We start from the raw sequence: 22,280 nt of genomic DNA, 5'->3' as shown, positions 1-22,280 counted from the left end.
TGGGGATAAGTCTTGTGTTACAGGTGGCAATTGTGGATGCTTTGCGAACTAAGGTTTAAAAGAAAAATGAACAGTAGAATAGCCTCCAGTTGTAGAATGTGTTATGTGTAGGTAGTTCTTGTATGAGGTCATTAGGGACTCAGAAACATTCCTTCTCTCGCTGAAGAGAGGAGCATCTGTATATGTGGATTTCCTAGTTCTAACATTTGTATGCGGGAAAGATAAGACACTTGTCTGTTTTTGTGACTTACAAAGCAGTTTCTGTTCTTAGGGGGCAATGGCAGTGAATGGGTGAAGCACTGGGTGAGAGGAGGCTATCATTATTATCATAACCTGCGGACCAGAGAGGGAGGATGGGATGAACCAGCGGAATTTGTGCCGAATGACACACAGCTGTCACGGGAGGAGATACAGGTAGGGTAGAAAACATAAACCTTTTCTCTGAAAAGCTGACGTTCTTACAGTTCCTACTGTTAGGGCATCTCTAAGAGAGACCACTTTAACCTTGTACTCATGTTAACAAGCTTAGTAACTCATGTATTTCACTGACCATCATCAGATGGGGTGTCAAAACCCCTTGTCTCATTTCAGACAAAAATGTCGTGTTGGTAAAAGGGTACAGGACAATGGTGTTGCTGTTCCCTGAAAGGCAACCTGGAAGTTTCTTGTTAGCACAATATGGAAAGCTGATGTAACATTCTCTTTTTCTGGCTTTTCTTCCTACCAAAATCTCAATGCAGAGCACCATATCTGGAGTCACTGCTGCGTACAACCGAGAGCAGCTGTGGCTGGCCAATGAGAACCTTATTACAAAACTTCAGGCTTGCTGTCGAGGTTATCTTGTTCGCCAGGAATTCAACTCAAGAATGAATTTTTTGAAGAAACAAGTCCCAGCAATCACTTGCATTCAGGTAATTATATCCTTTAAATGCATTTGAAACTTGTACTCTGCAGTTGTTTTCTATGTGCAAGCTTATTGACTGGTTTTATTCAGTTCAGTTACAACACATAACTTTCTTCACCTCATTTTGCAAATTATCTAAAAGCATTTCCTTCTCTCAAGAATTTTGGCCTATTATTTACTTTTCTATGTCATATCTCGTCAATAAAGTCTTATCAGGCAGAACTGGAAAGAGAAGAACTTACTTAAGGAAGCTTTACCTGTCATTTTATTGTCAGATTCAGTGTTTAAGGAATAGGGCAACATGAAGTGTGTTGTACGTATTTATGTTGATAATACTATGTGATGAAATTACTACTGTGATTCTCCATGAACTGAAGAGAAACAAGATGGTTTTCAGTTTTCCCAAATAAGATTCTTCCTCTCTTCAAATTTGTCCAGGGATTTGAAGGATTAAGGACCTGAAAGAGATAGTGGGATAATTCAGCGCGAGGTTGGGTGCACTTACAGGAGAACAGTGAAATAAATCTTTCTCTGGTGTTGTAACTGAAATGTGTGCAAGTGAAATAGATGCTTTGTAGCCCATTACCACTTTATTATTTGAGCAGCACATGTGTATTTGTTTCTGCCTAACTAGCACATGTTCTGCATGTATATTTGGAAAAAAAACCAACACAAAACAAACCCATACAACGACCCTCCAAACTACTCCCAGCTAATTAAAATACCACTCTCTGCCTTTAAGTGTAGTCCAATTCCTCACCTAACTTTCGTTCCACGTATCAGTAGCAGCGAGTCTGTTCTGCAGGTTTATTGCATCACTGTTTTTGCCAGCAGCAGCATCTAATGCACGATCCTCATGTCAAATTGACTCTTTAGTTATGTCCTTGATCTTGAGCTGTGCTTCAGAAGCTCCAGGCTCTCCATGGGGTAATTCCAGTCTCTTGTGATTCCAGTTGGTGAGGTAGTTAATGCTTCATACTGTGTATCTCTTGATAGCATAAGCATGTCTGCCTCACGTTCTGCTTCGCTGAAATGGAAGTTTGAAGCTGAGGAGCAGAAAGAAGCTGAGATTGGTAATTACTTCTCTTTAATTAGAAGAATAAAGTCAGTATACCTGTTTTCTGTTTTCAGTCCCAGTGGCGCGGCTACAAGCAGAGGAAGGCCTATCAAACCCGGCTGGATTACCTGAGAGCACAAAAGGACCACGTGGTGAAGGTAGGGAAGGCTGCCTGCTGACTCTTTTGGTAAACCTTTTGGCTAGTGAATTTTGTGGGAAAGGTTTTTATGTGAGTATTTTGGTTACCTTTCTATAGATTCAATCAATGACCAGGATGTATCAAGCCAGAAGACGTTACAGAGATCGTCTGCAGTATTTCAGAAACCATGTAAGAGGCTATCTTGTTAAGTGAATTCGGTACCTGATGTTTGTACGCTTTCCAGAATGAGGTCAAGTGCTTTATTTGTTTTTTAATCCTAGATAAATGATGTTATAAAAATTCAAGCCTTTATCCGAGCAAACAAAGCACGAGAAGACTACAAAACCCTCAGTAAGTATTGCCAAGAGGATAAAACAGATGTGTCTTAAATCTCTATTTGCAAGGGCTGTTGCTGGTGTGATCTATAACATCAGGATAGTTTTGAAGAGTGGTTGAGATGAAGTTGGCAGGGCAGTGTGAAGAGTGGGTAGCTCTTTAGACTGAAGGAACACTTGATTCCAGCCATTGCTTTTGCTGCTGAAAGATAGAACCAGAGCTTTGCAGTTACCTTTGGCTGTGTGAGTTACTCTAGGCTGATATTGACTGTTGGCTGGACATGAGGGAAAAATTCTTCACCCAGAGGGTGCTGAACACTGGAACAGGCTCCCCAGGGAAGTGTCCCGGCCCCAAGCCTGACAGTGTTCAAGAGGAGACTGGACAACGCCCTCAGACACACGGTGTGAACTGTGGGGCTGTCCTGTGCAGGGACAGGAGTTGGACTCTGTGATCCTGGTGGGTCCCTTCCAACTCAGAACATTTTATGATTCTGTGACTTCATTCTTTACTGTTTGCTTCTCTTGTGATTAACTCAAAATAATAAATTCAGAATGTCACAAGCTGTTTAGACATGGTGGTGCTAATCTTATCCTGGCTGCTCCTTGATATGCTGTTTAAACATAAATAAGGCATGTATCTGCTTCTGTTTCCCATCCCTGATGTTTTCTTGCCTATTTTAGTTAATGCTAAAAACCCACCTATGGCTGTCGTTCGGAAATTTGTCCATTTGCTCGATCAGAGTGACCAAGATTTTCAGGAGGAGCTTGAGCTAATGAAACTACGTGAGGAAGTTGTAACCTTGATCCGATCCAATCAGCAACTGGAAAATGACCTCAACCTCATGGACATCAAAATTGGGCTGCTAGTGAAAAACAAAATCACATTGCAGGTAGGAAATGTGCTGATGGGAAACCAGCTGCAGACTGGCATGGAGAGAGCCTATTGCTCAGGCCCAGCATAAAATGTTGTTGCTTCAGACTTGCAGATTTTACTCCCAGTACATTTTTACTCCATTCCGCTAATTTAGTAAGCTGTAGGAGTAAAAGAAGCAAGACCTGAAGCTAAAACAATCAAACAAACACCAGGCTATCTAGACTTAACGAATTAAACAGCTTGTGTGTTTCAAGGCTTTGAGAACTCCTGTGGTTTGATCCCTTGTGGTTTAACAAGTGATAAGCCACAACCTTGTGGTGAGTGGTGGGCAGCTGTGACCTAGGAGGCAGGAGACATGGTCATGCTGCTTGGTGTTTGTTGGTTAAAGGAGGCCTTCTCTGTCAGCTGACGTGATTGTTTTCACAGAAACAGCTCTTGCTGATAGAGCATTGACTTTTCTTCAAGCTGAAGTTCTGGTCAGCCTTTCATCGGGTCCTGGGAGGAATGGCACGAGGCTCCTCCAGGTGTAAAACCTCAGCCAGTGTAGTGAAATGGGTCTGGGAGGAGCCTGCGGCTTTTGGACCGGTGTCTGCAGCGAAAAGTGCCATTGATGTCAGACTGTGTGGAGATACCGAGCCAGCTGAGCATGAAGCGGGATTTTTTAGGTTTTAAGCCCAATTCAGAAAGGAAAGCATTTTCAAGCATCTTCAGGATGCTGCTGGCTCTGATGGTAATTGCTGCCAAGTGTGACTGACCTTTCCATGTCTTCAGACAAATTCAGGAAGTCAAGGACAAAGCAGGATGTGCATTTTCAGCCAGAGGAATTGCTGCCATAGCAAATAATACTTCAGTTTAACAGCACTAGGCACACCTTGACCCTGCCTTTCCATGTACAAGAGAATTGTGCTCTCAGATGCAACTATTTTCTAACATTGCCTGTTATAAAATACTTAGGGTGGAATATGTCCCTGTTCGTTCTTTCCAGGATGTTGTTTCTCATAGCAAAAAACTTACCAAGAAGAACAAGGAACAGCTCTCTGACATGATGATGCTGAACAAACAAAGGGGAGGTTTGAAAGCTTTGAGCAAAGAGAAGAGAGAAAAGCTGGAAGCCTATCAGCATCTATTCTACTTACTTCAGGTAAGCAGCTTCCAATGCTGCTTGGTGACCTCTTGTTGTAGGCTTATGTGTCTTGGCACAATCTTTGCTTGTGCACTGTGGTTTTGAGCCATCATAGTTCTTAGTGACACTGGCCTGTGTGGATGTGCGCACTAAGTAATTTTTCTTGTTGTAGACTAACCCAACCTACTTGGCCAAGCTGATTTTTCAGATGCCACAAAACAAATCCACAAAGTTCATGGATTCTGTCATCTTCACACTCTATAACTATGCATCCAATCAAAGAGAGGAATACCTGTTGTTACGGCTTTTCCAAACAGCATTGCAGGAAGAGATCAAGTATGTGGTAATATATGGCACATTCTAGCTGTTGAGTGAGGTGGGCAATTTCTTGAATTGAGGCAGTTTTCATGGGGTGTCTCATGCTGATATGCAGATAATGCTAAACTTTCCCTTCATTGTTGTCTTCCAGTTTCGTATCTGTCCTTAATTAAGTCTGTAAAAGAGGTATGTCCATTGAGGGTGAGGGGTTTTTGCGTCAGTCAAGATTTCACTGTTTAATGCGGTTGCTACTTTTAGTCAGATGCAAAGACATCCTAAAATTCAGTCTGATCTCAGTTCTCCAGTGTTTGGCTATAAACACCACCAACGAACTGCAAACTCAGGCTTTACAAGCCAGGGAGAGAGCTAAGCTCTCTGGATTTCCGAAACCTGATGGAGAAGCTAAAACTGAGAGGCTTTCTTGTTTGGCATTCCTCTTTCTGTCAGTGCTGGGGCTGACGGAGCAGCTGTCCTCAGTCATGTTCTTGATCGGCTGGGCCTCAGGAGCTCAGTGTTTCGCGACTTCAGTTCTTTACAGTGCAGAGCTGCGCAACTTCCTGGGAAGAAGAATGTGCAATAAAATGTTTGAGGAACTACTCTTTAAGCATTCTTTGGAATGCTTTTTAAACGTGAAGATGGTGTATGCCCTAAACCAAATAATTTTTAAAAGAGATTTTTTTTTTCCCCTTAAATTCATACTTGAAACCAGGGACATGTAAACTAAGGAATGTAGATGCTTTGTTCTCTACTGCTGTATTTCACATAGCAGCATATTAGGATTAGCTATTGTAGTCGATTTGCTTGTTTTCTTATTCTAAATACTGGAAGAAACCTACTGTTCTTTCTCTCCTCTACATAAAACATGCTTCATTTCCTTTGTATTTTTGAATTGTGCTCTCAAATAGAATGTACAGTTGGATTTGCATTAATTGTTGTTGAGATGACTACTGGCAAGTTACACTGAATTCCCAAATAGAGGGAGTAGAGGTTTCTTCCCTCATCTGTCTTGGGAAGTATTCCAGTGTTGTTCTTGTACCATGTTGTAGTTTATTGCCGTATTGAGATTTTTAGCACAAATCCATTATCTGTTGTGACAGTGATGCTCTTTAACAGTTGGTTTTAAGCTGAGGAATATATCTACCACCTGACAGAATTATGTGTACCTCATGTTTCATATTTATTCTTTCTTCTTCAGATCAAAAGTAGACCAAATACAAGAAATTGTGACTGGGAATCCTACTGTTATTAAAATGGTAGTGAGTTTCAACCGTGGTGCCCGCGGTCAGAATGCCCTGAGGCAGATCCTGGCACCGGTGGTGAAAGAAATCATCGATGATAAATCCCTCAATATCAAAACTGATCCAGTGGATATTTACAAGTCTTGGGTTAACCAGATGGAGTCTCAAACTGGCGAGGCCAGGTATGGGAAATGTTACTACTGTGTTTTTCTAAACATTGCTTGGTTGCTCTGCACTGCTCGGTTAATCATTCCGGACCATCCTTGGCTTCACTGCATACATCTGTCCAAGACACCAGCTTTTCCATCTCCTTGAGACATCTTTCATCTGAGATTCTAAAGATATTCTGGCGATGGTGCTGAGTGTATTGAAAGGGAATCTCATGAGGAGATGGAAGAAGGAATGTTCTTTGGTGTTTTATCATCTTAATGTTCAAATGCGTAGCTTGCAGTTTCACCAGTTTATTTGCAGCCTGAAGAACTGCTCCGTGGCACAGATGGCACTTTGTTGCCTAGCGTGCATGCTGTAAAAAAGATACCGTTTTGAGTTAGCTGGGCCTTTTCTCACAGTGGCCATTGCAAGGGAGAGTCGAGGAAGCTAAAGCAAGAGGTCTTAATCTCTTCCAGTGCCCGAAAGGTTAACTCAAGACCATGCACAGCTCTCAGCAGCTGTGTGGATACAAGCTTATTAATGTGTCAAAATAGAAATTCCTGAAATACGCTGGCCTGAGGAGTATTCACCTTCACGTGTTTGACTTTTTCAAACAGCAAACTGCCGTATGATGTTACACCTGAACAAGCTCTAAGTCACGAAGAGGTGAGGACGCGCCTGGATGCCTCGATCAGAAACATGAGGACAGTGACAGACAAGTTCCTGTCTGCCATCGTTAGTTCAGTGGACAAAATCCCGTGAGTCTGTTGCACCACAGTGTTATCCCTGAGAGGCTGTTGGTGGTTTGTGCTTGCAGCAATCTCATTTGCCCTTGTCTTTCTCTTGAAGTTACGGAATGCGTTTCATTGCCAAGGTACTAAAGGACTCACTGCATGAGAAGTTTCCTGATGCTGGTGAGGATGAGCTGCTGAAGGTGAGGATCTGAACACCTTTATGAATAATTGTCATCCACATTAGCTGTGGCAAGCACATCTCATTCTTCTTCTTTGTTGGATGTATGTGTGGAGAGGATAGCATATAAACCTATATAAAGCTTATTTATTTACTTCTGAGCGTAGAAAATGTTTCACATGGGACTTTTGATTGTTAGCTTCATATACATTGCCTCAGATGTAATATGTACTGTTTGGAAGGAGGTTTTCTGTTGCATCTGCTTTGCTTTTAATATCTTTGGCATTTGGTCCTTTATATGCCTTGACTTGGGGTACTCTTGCTCCTAGAAAGTAAACCTTGGTTTTGCTGGTGTCATCACAGCCAGATGCTTTTTTCTTAAAGAGACAATGTCAAGCTAAAAAGTATATGCAAAAGTCTGATATTCCTAATTCCCCTATGTGTAACACTCTGGGATGTTTTGATAGCAACATGTAGAGAGTCACTTTCCATAATGTCTAGTCGGTTTTATATTTTGCATTTCAGTAGGTCTGGAGAAGTAAAAGGATCCTAATAATAGTCGCTCTCCGATGAGTATAGCTTTGGAGTTTTCATTGAAGTTTCTTTGGTTTTATCGCTTTGGGTAATTGTGAAGGCTGTATGTTCATGAATGCTTTGCTTGTTAATCTTAGCTCTTAGAATACTTGATAACGTCTCTTTAAACTTCTCTGCCTCTGCTTCGTTACAAAATAATTACCAATCTGAATGCTGTTTTCTTCTCTCTTCTAGTTCTGTGCTTTCCCATTCTGAGACATCGATTCTTTCTATGCAGGTGAATTAATTTCTTCCATCTGTAAATTTAGGTGGAAAGCTGCGGTTTTTGTTAATCCTCATGGAACCAAATAACTGTCCACATGAAAGTCAAAACTGCAGTTGTGTACCATGACTACTTGTAGTTTTGTGGGGGTTTTTTAGCAACCAAAGCTACCCATATAACATGCTGTTCTTCTCCCCCTGCAAGTCTGAAAGTTATCAATACGATTTCTTTCACAGATGTGTTTTCTTGTTCCTGGTAGTAAACAGCTCTGACTGGTGTGAGCCCATGACATGGTCTGTGAGAGTACAGCAGGGACTTGCATGAAACAGTTGTCACAAACATGACCTCACTGAAAGGTTAACAATTTCTGGGGCTGCTCAGCCAGGGCTATATTTTTTTCTCTCTGTTTTCAGCTCTTTGTTCAGACCCCGATCTCTTCCATGCATTTAAGTCCCGTGCCAAGCAGGTGTAGCCAAGGTCCAGTGGCCTGGCCCTCTGGAAATGTCTGTGAATCACCAGAAATACTAGAGCATGCGGTGTGAGAACTATCGCTTTACATCAACATGTTGGGTTAATTCCTTTTCATTGCCAGAATTACTTTTGGCAAAATATCAAGTACAGGTTAGAAGTATATTTGTGAGCATATAGATTATGTGACATCTTTATTTTTGGTTCCTTGGAGTTTATTGCTGCTCACATTTGACTAGGTAAATTGGATTTTGGAGCATCAAATGCCATTCATCTTCTGTACTTCTGATTTTCTTACCTCTGGATTAAATGGTTTCTCAGTTACTCTTGCTAACTTTGAACAGGAGGTCTGTGTCTCAAAATGTTGCTGACTTATCAAAGAATTATTCTGAAAGAGAAAAGGGCTTTGGAGAAGGAATGGAAAGTTATTTTCCTCAGTTTAACTCCTTAGTGCGCCGTGCTTCCTCACCATTTTTGCTGTGTCAGAGATGGTGGCTATTTCTGCACGCTTCTCTAAGAATTAGCTCTTGTTCCATATTGGAACTGCGTCACCGGGTTTCTCTATACCGTGATCGTTCTTCCCTCTACTAGACTAACACAATTATGTTTAATTCTCCTGACAGACTGTCTCATGCTCGGATGAGCAGTCCACTGGCAACGTGTAGTATCTCCTGTCCATACATTTTTATAAGTTAAAGTTTTAAATCTTTATAGATATGAATATCTGGTGGTGTATTGTCCTGTGACTGGTAGTGCTCAGTCTTCCTCTTTGTGTTGACCATCCTATTGTGTGTTAATTTCCCCACACACATGCTGTAGATTATTTGGGACAGTATGTGCTTGTACACATCAGCACAGCAGAACCTTTATCTTGGAAGGGGCCTCTGGCTTACAAGAAAATAATTTATTAAAGTGCAGCCAAAGTAGTTTGAATAAAACTAAATTGGGTCCTAAACCATGGTTCCTTGATGCATTTCTTCTCAACTTTTTCTAGATTGTCGGCAACTTACTCTATTATCGCTACATGAATCCAGCCATTGTCGCACCAGATGCGTTTGACATCATCGATCTTTCAGCTGGAGGTCAGCTGACCACGGACCAACGCAGAAACCTGGGCTCCATTGCGAAGATGCTGCAGCATGCTGCATCCAATAAGATGTTCATGGGAGACAACGCGCACCTGAGCATCATTAATGAATACCTGTCGCACTCATACCAGAAATTCAGGTAGAAGACCTTTAGCTGATGAAGTTGGGAAGTCTGGCAGAGGGTAACTTTGCAAGTAAAAAGGGATAATGACACATTTTAAATACAATAAATTCTCTCTCTGTTGAGTACGCTGTCTGTTGAAAATAGGAGATTGCAATCTCACTAACATACAGTGTATTGCTCATAAATTCCAGGCACACATTTTATCTAACACTGTCACTGATGCTTATGGCAGTCTGGAGTGCAAAGTCAAGTATTTTGACTTGGGAGTTTCCAAAACAAAGGTTGCTTTTGCACATGTTTATTGTGATACTTTGGACATGGACAGCTAGAATGGTCATATACTCTTCTGTCCCATAAGAGCCCTGGCTCCACATGGAAGCCCAGTGGTGCTCAGGATCAAAGCATTTAGCTGTTCGTATGATTCAAGTATGCTTTTGTTCAAGAATCGTCGTCTTATACTTCTCATGTTTTGGAAGATAGAAAACCAGAGATTCCAGAGATCGCTGGAAGCAAGGGGTGTCACTACAGTGGTCACCAGTGCTACAGACCAGTCCTGCAAATGCTGAAAATGAGCCAGTGTCAAACCGCCAATACCAATACTTGATTTTACTAGGTTACTTCTGGCACATTTAACTAAAGCTGACAAACTGTAGTATGCCTAAATGTACCATAGCTTAAAGGAGAGAGAGACTACACTTGGGATTGTCATGGGGAATTACTGCTCGTGATACACGATGTGACTCTCAGAGTCATTCTGATTCATCTTTTCTCCTTTTTTCTGAAGACGTTTTTTTCAGGCTGCATGTGAGGTTCCCGAATTGCAGGATAAATTTAATATTGATGAATATTCTGACTTGGTGACTCTCACTAAACCAGTTATTTATATTTCTATTGGTGAAATCATCAATACACACACTGTAAGTATACATCAGTCACACTTGCTCCTTATCTGCAGTGCTTACAAAGAAAACGCTGCTTCTGGCTGAAATGCAAATTTACCAAATACAAGGCTGAAAGTTGTCTTTGATTGTAGTTTGCCAGAGCTTGCTGGCTTATAGAATTAAGTAATTTGCTTGTGACCTCTCTGAGTTTCTTTTGAAAGTATTTGAGTATGTGATAATGGCACAGCTTTGAATGTTGATGTTGCTGCTTTGGAGTCAAATGACAGAAGATCTTTTTCAAAAATACACCAGCTCAAAGTAATATAATGTTACTGTCTAGAAAAGGTTGTACGATTAACAACATAAACGTTCTTTCTGTTTATCTAGTTGCTCTTGGACCATCAAGATGCAATTGCTCCTGAGCACAATGATCCAATTCATGAGATGCTGGATGATCTTGGAGAGGTTCCTACAATTGAGTCCTTAATAGGTGGTCTAGTTTATTGTACTTAAGAAATATGCGATATTACCTTAAATGATTTAAGTGTGGTAAACAAACTTAAGGAATCATCACAGGTCGTCTGGGAGGACATGCTCTAAAAAGCATCAGCAGATTTGTTCCTCTGTGTTCTGACTGCAGAATTCCTTCCCCTGAAAAAAATGGGTTCTTTCTCTTCTCCTGTGTGCATTGTACTGGTGTGGTTAGTATGTCAGAGTTTAATCTTTTTGCCGCCCTTTAAAAGGCGGGGACAGGAGGGGAAGCATCCTGACAACTGTTGTGATGGAAGTTTGGACACAATTTGAGCAAAAGAAGGATAGATTACTGTGCTTAATAGAAGACTACAAGCTCAGTTGCCAACAAGGGCTTCGCTCTTATCTTGGAAATTTCATTTGAATGAGGCCGCAGACATAGAGGCATGGTCATATTTTTATTTATAGAGTATCTCTGGCAGGTCAGCTACTCTTCTCAGTAGAGAGAGATGCTGAGATACAGTGTGGAACACACATACATCTTTAAGGAATACAAACTAGTGATTTTGTGGTGCCTTTCTGGCTGGTGCATTCTCTCAGCTTTGTGAAGGAAAAGCGTGTAGCGTATTCAAGATGATGATTTTAAAAGCTGGTTTTGGCTTTTGAAGTGTCCTTTTGGCAGCATAGGAAACCGTGTAGTTTTTCTGTGATCTGTTATGCACGGAAAAATCACAAAGCTCTGGCAGTCAAGAATGTAAAGAACACCATTTGATCTCTAAACTCTTTCTGCTTGGCAGGGGAAGGGTCTGGCAATGTTAATGACCCCAACAGGGAGATGCTAGCAAAAACTGAAGTTTCTCTCACACTCGCTAATAAATTTGACGTTCCTGGTGATGAGAATGCAGAGATGGATGCGAGGCAGATTCTGCTGAAGTAAGTGGACGGTAACTATCTGGTGTGTTTCTCAAGAGAATGAGGAACCTGAATTTTCATAGCTAATATGCGTTTGAAAATAAGAAAATCGAAGTGTAATTTAAACAAATGTGGAACTGTTACTCCAAAAACACTGAGCTTATAGCCATGTCCTTTCAATGCTGTGGCTATTAAATTTGTTCTTGTTAGTTCTTTGTCACTGTTGAACTTGTTGTTCTTTAAAAGTCTGTATTGGGTGGCTGTTGCAGCTGCCTGCTTTACCCTTCCCCTTCAAACTGCCACTTTTGTGGCCCGTGTCGCAGTACTGGGGCTGCCTTGGAATACGTGTGGGGACATTCTTGCTGTTTGAGGGGGTACAGCAGAGCAAATCCTGTGTACTACATGGGTTAACCTTTCAGGCACCCAGTTTCTGAGGACACTGTCAAAATAGTAAAGTGCTTCTTAGGGTTCTGGTCTGGTCTAACTATGACTACCTAAGCACGCATCCAGTGATAATCTGACTGCAGATAAACCAGTAATGTTGCTGTTATTGCAGAATAGAACAGTGTTGAAGGTCTTTCAGTTTAATTCTTTTTTTCTCCTATTCTTCTTGATTTCTTTGCAGCACAAAACGTTTAATTGTTGATGTAATCCGCTTCCAGCCAGGGGAGACGCTGACTGAAATCTTGGAAACTCCAGCTACCTCAGAGCAAGTACGAAGTTGTTTACCTGCATTCTTTTTAGAGTAGGAAATTGTCATCTGTCTAGATACATGTGGGTGTACTTGGGAAATCCTCATTTATGAATTGCAGTGAAGCAATCTCCCACTCATGTTGGAACAGTGTGTAGCAATCATAAGGAGGGAATATAATGGAAATAAATTGTATGTGTGACTCTTACTCCTCTGGTAGTTGCTATAAACTATCTAGAGGACCATTCTGAATGGCAGGTAGGCTTCTGCTGGTTCGCACACATGGAACATGTTCATCAAACATGGATTCACTGGAGTCAGTACAGGAATGACCAAGCAAAACTCTGTCCTGTGTTATGCCAGAGGTCAGACTATCTGTTTTTCTCGTTCTTTGTCACCTTAAAATGGATCTGCTGAGGAACTTGTAATTTTTTGTTTTCTTTGTCTAGGAAGCAGAGCATCAAAGAGCAATGCAGAAACGAGCCATTCGTGATGCTAAAACTCCCGATAAGATGAAAAAATCTGTGTCCGTAAAGGAAGATGGCAACTTAAATCTTCAAGAAAAAAAAGATAAAATCAAGACAGGCCTGAAGAAGCTGACAGAACTGGGGACAGTGAATGCAAAAAATAAATACCAGGAACTCATCAATGACATCGCAAAGGTAGGCCAGTTGTGTTTTCCTAGTAATCATAGTGGAGTTGTCCCAGAGCTTGCAGCATTGTGAAACCAGCATGAGTTTAAAGTTTTGTAGTAGCTAATTTACAGAGATTAAGCCTCCTTTTGTTGCAGTGTTTCCACCTCTTGGCATGGCACCTGTCCTGGTGTGTGATCTTTTTTCCTGCTCCTTTTCACTAATTTCAGTAGCACCTCTACAAACCTGGTCACATGAGGAAGTTTTGCCCATAATTTAAGAACTTCCTAACCATTTTCATTCAAATGCACCCATTCAAGAGTACCAAAATGGTAAAGGGAGAAGCTGAGAAAGACTTGCAAAAGTGATCTAATACTGTTGTACATTGCTATACAGTGACAATGTATTTTATATCACATGTTTACTGATAAACTACTTTGGTAATGTTATATGTATAAAGTGAATAAATAATCACCTTTAGGAATCAGATTAGAATTATTTGTACGATCATTAATATGTATCAGAAAAGAAAATAGACGTCGACTGGAATGTGATATTTTTGTTCGGGTATTAAGGTAACGTATGCTTAAAGATGGCTGACTAAGGACAAGGAAGGTGTGCTGCTGGGTTTGTAGTTCTTGATTTGTAAGATGCGTTTCCTACCCAGTGGTGGCAAGAATTGCTGTCTTATTTCAGATCACTTACTGTCAGTGCGCACTCTGGTCATTGCAACTAAGACAGCGTTGAAGTTTGAGAGAGCAACAAAAGGTTCAAATGAGCCGCTGTGTAGAGTTGGTTAGTTCCAAAAGTAGTCATCACAGAGAGGAAGTGGTGACACTTAAAATGGGATGAGTGCAGCTGAGGGCTCCAGCTTGGAGCATGAAGCAAGACTGAGCAGAATCCAGTGGTGTGTTTCAAATGCTCTGTGCTTTGGGCTTGAAAACTGGAGAGCTCAAATGACTGTGAAGTCTCTGCCTGTCCTTTCTCTGCGGTGTAGGATATCCGAAATCAGCGCAGATACCGTCAGAGAAGAAAGGCAGAGCTTGTGAAGCTGCAGCAGACATACACTGCATTGAACTCCAAAGCTACTTTTTATGGGGAACAAGTGGATTACTACAAAAGCTACATCAAAACCTGCTTGGATAACCTGGCCAGCAAGGGCAAGTAAGTATCTCAGGACCATGCCGTGGCCCTAGAAGTAGGTCTTACAGAAAACGTGTAGGTTGCTGCCAAGAACAATCATAATGCCATCTGCTCAAAGCTCTTCAGCCACGCTCTTTACCACAGTGATAGTCTGGGGAAAGGATCTCAGCAGTGGTGGGGAAATGTGGGGAGAGGGCAGTGACCGAAATGGGGTCAGAAACACATACCTGAAAGAAATTGAGTTTCTCTGGGAGAGGGGAGTGCAGAGAGACCAGTGGAAATGAAGCAGGTTGCCCAGATAATGCATGTGCTGCTCTGTCAGTCTGTCCTTTCATTCTGTCTAGGAGCAGAGGATGAAAATAACAGTTACCTACATGGAAAGCATTGATCACGAATTGTCCTCTTTTTATCCTGAGTGGAGTCAGTTGTTGTAGTGCAAGATAATTCAGGTGTTCCTGAAAAGAACATTGTCTTCCTCCCCAGGGAGATGTGTGAAGAGCAACTACCAGTGAAAACTGGGGCAAGGAGGTTGTTGAGTAGTCTCAGCCTTCCCATGTTCATTCTCACCAGACCACTTTTGCCTAAAGACAAGTGGTGCTTCTTTCTATGAACTACCATGTGGTTATGTTTGTCTGCTTTTATTGTTATTGTATTTTTTTCACCTGTAGTGTAAGAGTTATTGGTAAATAGCTGAAAATCAAAGATCTGATCTGAGCTACAAGTGCTTTGTAGATAAACTCACTGGTAGAAATACATTCTTTCTCAGCTGTGTTAGTCAGAGCTGATTAGCTACACTGGTCCTGTCACCTCATCTAACTAGGATTCAGTGTTTGCTGTCTGAAATCTCTTTACTCATTTGACTGATCATCTTGTTTGGTGTGTGTTGTGGGGTTGTTTTGTTGTTTGGGGTTTTTTATTGTTTTTTTTTTAGTTGGTTATTGTGGTTTTGTTTATGGTTGGGTTTTTTTTGTCTCTTCAGAGTATCTAAGAAACCTCGGGAAATGAAAGGCAAAAACAGTAAAAAGATTTCTCTAAAATATACAGCAGCTCGACTTCATGAGAAGGGAGTGCTTTTAGAGATTGAGGACCTGCAAGGTAACCAGTGAGTATCTTTTAAAAATTCTTTAGAGCTAAATAACCTTCTTGGAGGAAAATGGGTAAGTAAGTTGAATTCTTGTCTCTTTTTGCGAACCGGTCTAGGTGTTGGCAATTGAGGAACAGAAGCTCTTGAGATTTCTTTTGAGATCGTGACAGATTGTCTTCTGGGTTTGTTCTTAGAATTTAGCATTGTTGGTAGACTTAGGTATTAAGGCTGAATAAATTGTTTTGGCAACCTAGGCTGGCGTGCCGGGGCCAAGAAACCTTGCATAGTGATCACTTCTCAGTTCCTTTTTTTTTCGGTCTGGTTGAAGCGAAGCGGCTCTTTAATGGAGAAGTGTAACAGGATTTAAACATGACATTCTCCTCCCCCCTCCCCTGCCACCCCTGCAGTCATGGAACTGTGAGCACCTCTTCAGGTGAATTGCTACTGTGCTTAATGACTCTCACCATTCAGAAAAATCACCTTCATGCTAGCTTGAGTTTGTCCAGCTGCACTTTGTTAGCCTTGAGAACTTGGTGTGTATTCTGTAGAATATAGAGAAGCTGCCTGTTACTAGAATTTTTTTTCAACTCTGAATCATATGTTGTACTTTGTGTGCTGAAGGAGGCACAGATGTGCAACACTAAAGCATGGGCTAAGTTACCATGTTTCCTAATACACTTGTGTGAAGGTGCAACCTATTGGACATAGAATCCATTAGGCTTCCATTCAATGTTTTTGAGCCTGGTAGGCTTTTACAGTCTTACTCTAAATGGGGATACAGAATAAAGAGTTGAGAATAGAATTCTTAGAAATTTACCTTCAGATTTCATGTCATTCTCTCCCTGTTTCAGTAGAAATTGCATGTTTTGTAATGAACTGTGGTTTTTAATTTCTTAAATTCCATAGGTTTAAAAACGTGATATTTGAAATCAGTCCAACAGAAGAAGTAGGAGACTTTGAGGTTAAAGCAAAATTCATGGGGGTACAGATGGAAACCTTTATGTTACATTATCAGGTAAGAACTGTCCTAGTTAATAGTGGCATGTAAGGTCCATTTGCCAGACTCTCTACCACCCCACACTTACCGTTGCTTTAGCTGTACTGTTCTTGGGAGTCCTCGGCCTTGGCTTAGGCCAGGCTGCCAGAGCAGAAATACTGACTGACCGTTCCCCAGACGGTTCCCTGTTCTTCCTCCCATACCAGCACTGTTACACCCGGTGTCTCTGTCCCCTTCTTCCACTGCTGTCCATGCCCACCTCCCACCCAACTTGGGTGTCATTTGGTTTGTTAATTGTGGATGCTTCAGGGGTCTTGAAACAGGTTGTGTGCAGGAGCCCCTTGCATTGCGATGTCTGTGCCACCTCAGTGGCTGCCGGGAGAGCACCTGCCACCTGCACAGGCTGCTCGTGCTCTGAGGACTCCCCTGGTTCATTCCAGCCCTAATCCATCAGAGGTGGTCACAAACTCATTGGTTCATGGGGCTGCCTGGGGGCACTGGCTCCTCAGGCGCGTGCTGCTAGAGCACCGAGCCTTTGTAGTGCTGCTTTGCTGGGAAAGCAGATGTTCTGAGAGCACAGCAACAGGGAACTGCTGTGGGTCATCCAACTATAGCATTAACAGTGGCATCATTTAAAAACATTTGCATGGCCATTGTCAAAATTTTTGCAGAAAGCAGCAGAAATAGCTTTATGATTATTCACTTCACTGTCGCCCAGGCTCGACAGCTGCAGGAGCTGGATGCAGATTTTGGCACATGCACATTTCCCTGCAGTAACACTACCTGAACACCGTGTCCAGCACGTGTTGTTCAGGAGTGGGCTTGCTGCAAGACATTAATTGCTGAGCTAAATGGGTCACCTTGCTCTGTCAGGTATGTCACTGACGGGAGTAAAGTGTAACTAGAAATGCTGCTTGATGAAGCACTGAGAGACTGAATCGGCACCATGCATGTCATCCTACGAGAGATGCCATTTCTTTCTCTGCAATTTAGCTGTGCTCTAAACCACCTCACTATGACCCGTGGCAACTAAGACTTTTAGAAAATGATGCTGTGGGCTGTTGTACTGTTCCATGGGTACATAATATAATTAGGGACATAGGAGACCCGTTCTAAATGTTACAATTCCTTTATGACTCCTGTGCAAATGAAAGGCCTGCAGAGGGCTAGATCTGAAATTTGGCTTTCTTAGAAAGGTGTTCTATAATATTGCTGCCCTCTTTTGTATTTTTTTTTTTAATAAACACAGATTAAAAAATTAACATCTTAAAGGCCTCAGACCGGCTATTTTTCATGCAGTAGGAGCAGTTCATTAATGACTGTTGTTTTTCTATCTTACGCATGTACTTGTGATAGATATTCCTCAAAAACCTGGTGTACCACCGGGTCTTGTATAATACTCTCTATAAGATCCCAAGGATTCCTCTTTTCTAAAGGTATTCTCTTTGGCAGGATCTTTTGCAGCTGCAGTATGAAGGTGTTGCGGTCATGAAGCTGTTCGACAGAGCAAAAGTGAATGTCAACCTTCTGATCTTTCTTCTGAATAAGAAGTTTTATGGGAAGTAATCAACCTCTGCCAGCAAGCCTGTGAAAGGGGACTTGAATAGGAACTTGCACATACAACTTTTAATGCTGTAGCTATGTGTTAGTGTATGCCTGTGCTGTGCTAAAGTATATCAAATGTATCATGAAGGAGGACTTAGCACCTCTTGTGAATTGACAGCCCTGATTGCGTCTGCAGGGAGTTGGTTCTTTGTTTATTTATGATCTTTAACTTTGATGGTCCCCTGAAAAGCAGTTAATTTAGAATGTATTTTTACATGGCTCTGGGGATTAAACTAATATTAGAGTATACTTAGGGCATCTGGATGCTTTTATTTGGCTAATTATGTGCCTCTTGAGGACTGAATTCTTGTTGCCTGTGCGAAGAGGGCACGTACAGCAGCCAGTATTCCTCTTCCTGAAAGCAAAAAAGGGTTGCAAATTGTATTCGGACTCCAGTTATTCTCTAAGAGCAATGACCAAAATAAAAAAAGGTAGAGGTCCAGGTTACCCCTTTGCTTGCGCTGGTGGTGGCAGCAGCAGCTGATTCCCGGGGTAGAACTGCTGTCCTCTGGGGAATCAGCGTCACAAACGGTTGCTGACCTGATCATGATTTTGTACTATAGCCACATAGAAATGCTTTAGTGTCTCATTTATCTTGATGTGTTTCTGTTTGTCACACTGTAATAATTTACTGATGGTCTCTTAAACAGAGAGACCATGGAATGTATTTACTAGTGCTTATGGTTGAAAAGAGGCCTTTTGGGGAAGGGGAGAGAAACTTTAAAAAATTCTTTAATGTTGCTTACATAGCGTTTGAAATCCAAAAATAACACTTTTTCCAGATTAGAGCAATGTTCTATATATCTGTATCTGATGCAATAAATGTTAGGCTCTACCTGCAGACTTGGCAAAGGAAGAAGACTATCTTAAATAGGCTAGCTTTTAAAAAGTTACATTTTTTGTACCCATACTCAAATTCCCATTTCTTTTACTACTTTGTTGTGGTTTTGGTTTTTTCCCCACCTTGGTGGTGGTGCTGGCTGTTCTGCTATATCCAATAAAAATGCAGAGACTCTCTAAAAAAAATCTGACATTTAAATTCATCGGTTGCTCCAGTTCTCCAATTTTTTCTTCACATTTTCATTTTTTTAAAGAAAGGGATATATCTCTTAATTGCAAATTTCAAATTATTCATAGGTCACTTGTTGTTCCTTCAGGTTACTGAGTTTAATTGAACTGCTTTATCTCCGATCTACTCTGAGCTGGTTATTTCAGCTTATTTTTTTTCTCATGAAAGACACTCTTAGTGTTTGAAATGGCTACATCGGTGAGGACAGCTTTTCTGCAGTCCTTGTGGTAGCAAATATTTATTTCAGCCTGCTGGTGTTTTGACAGTATTTAAACATATTTTAGTGCTGGTGCATGTTCAGTCCAACCCAATAACACAAGTCACTTGCCAAACCCAAGAAAGATCTTTATGGTCCAGATCATAGGAAATGGAGATGCCGCAGACCTGGGTTTCCACTGATATATGACAAACTGGTCTGGAATGGGTTAAAGGTCTTGCCTTGTTTTTTGTGTTTGGATTTTTTTTTGGTCTTGTGTTTTGGTTGAGTTTGATTTTTTTTTTCCTCCTGTCTCTGAATTTGCTACATCCCAAAAGGACTTAAAAAATTGAATCCTTTGATTAGGGGATGAGGAAAATAATAGTAGGACATGATAAAATGATCGTTAGGAAAATGCAGCTGTGTTCTGCAAGCTCTCGAGCCACAGGTATTTATAATTCCCCCCTTTTTTAAGTGAATATTTTTAATACTTTTCAATGTGTGCCAAATAAATTTCAACTATAACCCAGCTGGTATTTAGGGACAAGCTGATGAGGTGTTAGAGGCCCGTGTAGTACCCGTAGGGAAAGAGTCCTTACTCCATGACGTAACAATAATTCTCTTGTTGCCTACACCTACTGAAAAAACAGGGTGTTGGCAAAAAATCTAAAAAACCAACAAAAACAACAACTCAGTTCTTTGAAAAATGGGAATCTACTCATTTTAGCTGAGCAACAGTATAGAACTGTGGAGGGGTTTTTTAAAGGAAAAACTCTATCAAAAGAGCCACTCTCACCACTTGTATTTTACAATTTACCAGTGGTTTAGCTTTGCTTACTCCATTACACCACTGTATTTAACACGGGAATAGCTACAAGTACAAAGTCTGTCTTCTAGTAAAATCTGCCTTTGTAACTCATGTCTAAGTAAAAGTCATTTGTCCCCACGGGTTTGCGTTCAGTCCGGGCCGCAGGCAGCAGCCGCCCACGCGCGGCTGGAACCACCATCACCTGGGGCCTCGCGTCCTCCAGGCCATTGTCATGCCTGGGGGGACACGACAGAGCTGGTGCAGGCGCGGAACAACACCCGCAGCGACCCACATCTCCCAACCTCCCAGAACCTTCATGCCCCATCCTCATAGGACAAGCCGCAGTCCTTGGTGGCATCTCATTCTCAATTGACAGAAATGTCTTTTGCTTCAGCTAGGGTCAACAGTAAGGCCTTGGGATTACAGGTGCCTCCCACAAGGCACTGGCAGTTGTTGCCATTTGCACTGCAGCGTCCTCAAAGCCCCCAGCATGTACGGCCCTGAAACTCCAGCCACTCGACCTTGCCCCAGAGCCCTCCCAGCCTGCCATGGCGCCCCGAAACACCCCAAAATCTGCCTCGGGGCCTCCAGTGCCCGCTGCCAAACATGCCCAAATCCTACCCCAGCGCCATGAACATCCTGAAACCCTTTGCCACAGCTGGTACCCACGCTCAAACCGCCCTTGCCCTGGGACTGGCACCAGTGGGCTGTCAGCACACTGCCTGCAGGGTGGGGGAACCTCTGCCTGTGGACTCCCGGGGCACCTGCACCCCCAAACCACCCGCTGTCTCCCCGCGCAACTCTGTCCTCCCCGCTTTCTCAATTCTCTGCACCCCAGCCCCACAGCAGCTGTTGTACCTGGGAATTTGTACTTCGCGACTGTTCCAATGTCCGTCCCTGCTCGGGGTGTCGGTCTCTGACATTTCCTTGTCGGTGCCGCCGCCTGCTGGCCGAGGTTCGGTACTGCACCCCCGGGCGTGCTCTGTGCTGCCGCTCGGCGGCAGAAATCCGGTACTGCGGCGTGTAAACCGCGCATGCGCATTGTTGCTCCGCGACGGGGGCCTGTGCTGCCCCCTAAGGCCGGGCACATGCAAATGAAAGAGCAGCGGCCGCCCGGGCTGCCGGGAAAAATCTATAGCAGATTCAATCACTTGTTGTAAGGAAAATTGTCGCAGGAGGCTAGATTTATCCATACTCTGTAAGCGCCATCGAGGAGCTATATAGAGTAACAGCATAATAACAAACAAATCAACAACGAGAAGCTAATGAACAAAACAACAACAAAGGCAAAGACCCCCTAAGCAAACCAAACGAAAAGCGCAAAGGCTCCTGCATGCCACCCCCCGGCCCCGTGCTGTGATGTCCGTTTTCTAGGGAGCCCGTGGGGTGCGTTTGGGCGGTGCCACCAGAGGACAGTTGTGGGTGACCCAGCCCGCTGAGCTGACCTGGGAAAGCCAGGGACAAAGGGCCGGGCTGGATCATCAGGAGGTTGGTTCCAGCTCACGCAGCAACTCACACATCAACTGCAGAAACAGCCAGGACGTGCCCCCGGCCCGCGTGCTCCTGTCCCACCGCCACGGGCTGTCCTGGTTCTGGAGATTGTTGCGCGGGATCATCTGAGAACCGTTTCTGAAGGATGGGAAGCACCGAGAGCAGCAACACCTGCCAGATTTCAGCAAGAACATATCTGTCAAGAGGAGCAATTCATTTTACAGCCACCTCAGTCAAATTATGTGTCTTACCCTTCCCTCCACCCAAATCGGCAGTTGAGTTAATCAACTACAATTGTATTTCTTTGAAATTAAGAGCAGGATGCTCAGAAGCCAGCTATATGTTAAAGAGCAAACAGTGTAAAAAGATCTTTAATATCTGTATTGGCTGTAGGTGGCACGGTTTTGGTAGCAAGGGGGCTGTAGGGATGGCCTCTGTGAGTACAGATCAGGAGCAATAAATTAATCTTCCCCAAGTTAAGTCTGTTTTGCCTGTGATGGTAATTCGTAACCGATTTCCCTGTCTTTATCTTGCCCCACGAGCTTTTAAATTTTGTTTTCTCCCTGTTTCGTTAAGGAGGGGGAGTGAGAAAGCAGTTTGGTGGGCATCTGGCAGCCAAGGTTAACCCACCATAATGTCACAGACCTTCCTACAGTAAGACAATGTATTTGCAGTAATTACCAAGCATTTCCACAATTAACCAGTAACAAGGAAACGTAGCTAATGGCCAATCAAGGGGACTGCTAGATGACAGTACGTGCTGTGTCGTCTTTT

At 42.5% G+C, this 22,280-nt stretch overlaps 1 protein-coding gene and 1 long non-coding RNA gene across 4 annotated transcripts in view; one reads left to right on the top strand and one right to left on the bottom strand.

Moving 5' to 3' along the window:
* The window catches only part of IQGAP1 (IQ motif containing GTPase activating protein 1), a 63,181-nt gene extending 43,055 nt beyond the window's left edge, over positions 1–20,126 (top strand). For all 3 annotated transcript variants that reach the window (XM_071813882.1, XM_065847012.2, XM_071813883.1), the window contains 21 exons: positions 272–414; positions 741–911; positions 2,036–2,119; positions 2,218–2,289; positions 2,382–2,451; positions 3,117–3,325; positions 4,295–4,450; positions 4,605–4,768; positions 5,946–6,170; positions 6,756–6,896; positions 6,988–7,072; positions 9,309–9,541; positions 10,311–10,443; positions 10,795–10,897; positions 11,676–11,811; positions 12,416–12,503; positions 12,931–13,143; positions 14,111–14,277; positions 15,236–15,358; positions 16,247–16,355; positions 17,790–20,126. In XM_071813882.1, coding sequence (XP_071669983.1) covers positions 272–414; positions 741–911; positions 2,036–2,119; positions 2,218–2,289; positions 2,382–2,451; positions 3,117–3,325; positions 4,295–4,450; positions 4,605–4,768; positions 5,946–6,170; positions 6,756–6,896; positions 6,988–7,072; positions 9,309–9,541; positions 10,311–10,443; positions 10,795–10,897; positions 11,676–11,811; positions 12,416–12,503; positions 12,931–13,143; positions 14,111–14,277; positions 15,236–15,358; positions 16,247–16,355; positions 17,790–17,903 — 2,939 coding nt within the window. In that variant the 3' untranslated portion in view covers positions 17,904–20,126. The remainder of the gene's footprint in view (positions 1–271; positions 415–740; positions 912–2,035; positions 2,120–2,217; positions 2,290–2,381; positions 2,452–3,116; positions 3,326–4,294; positions 4,451–4,604; positions 4,769–5,945; positions 6,171–6,755; positions 6,897–6,987; positions 7,073–9,308; positions 9,542–10,310; positions 10,444–10,794; positions 10,898–11,675; positions 11,812–12,415; positions 12,504–12,930; positions 13,144–14,110; positions 14,278–15,235; positions 15,359–16,246; positions 16,356–17,789) is intronic.
* Positions 1,168–21,188, bottom strand: LOC139828932 (uncharacterized). Its single transcript, XR_011741020.1, has 4 exons — positions 20,874–21,188; positions 14,484–14,596; positions 1,665–1,950; positions 1,168–1,362 (listed from the first exon to the last, which is right to left on the bottom strand). It is a non-coding gene; the product is annotated as an uncharacterized lncRNA (long non-coding RNA).
* Positions 21,189–22,280: the final 1,092 nt, after the last annotated feature.

The sequence above is a fragment of the Patagioenas fasciata genome, chromosome 12 (assembly GCF_037038585.1).
Source record: "Patagioenas fasciata isolate bPatFas1 chromosome 12, bPatFas1.hap1, whole genome shotgun sequence".
Taxonomy (NCBI): domain Eukaryota; kingdom Metazoa; phylum Chordata; class Aves; order Columbiformes; family Columbidae; genus Patagioenas; species Patagioenas fasciata.
This window is presented reverse-complemented; position numbering and strand designations above follow the sequence as displayed.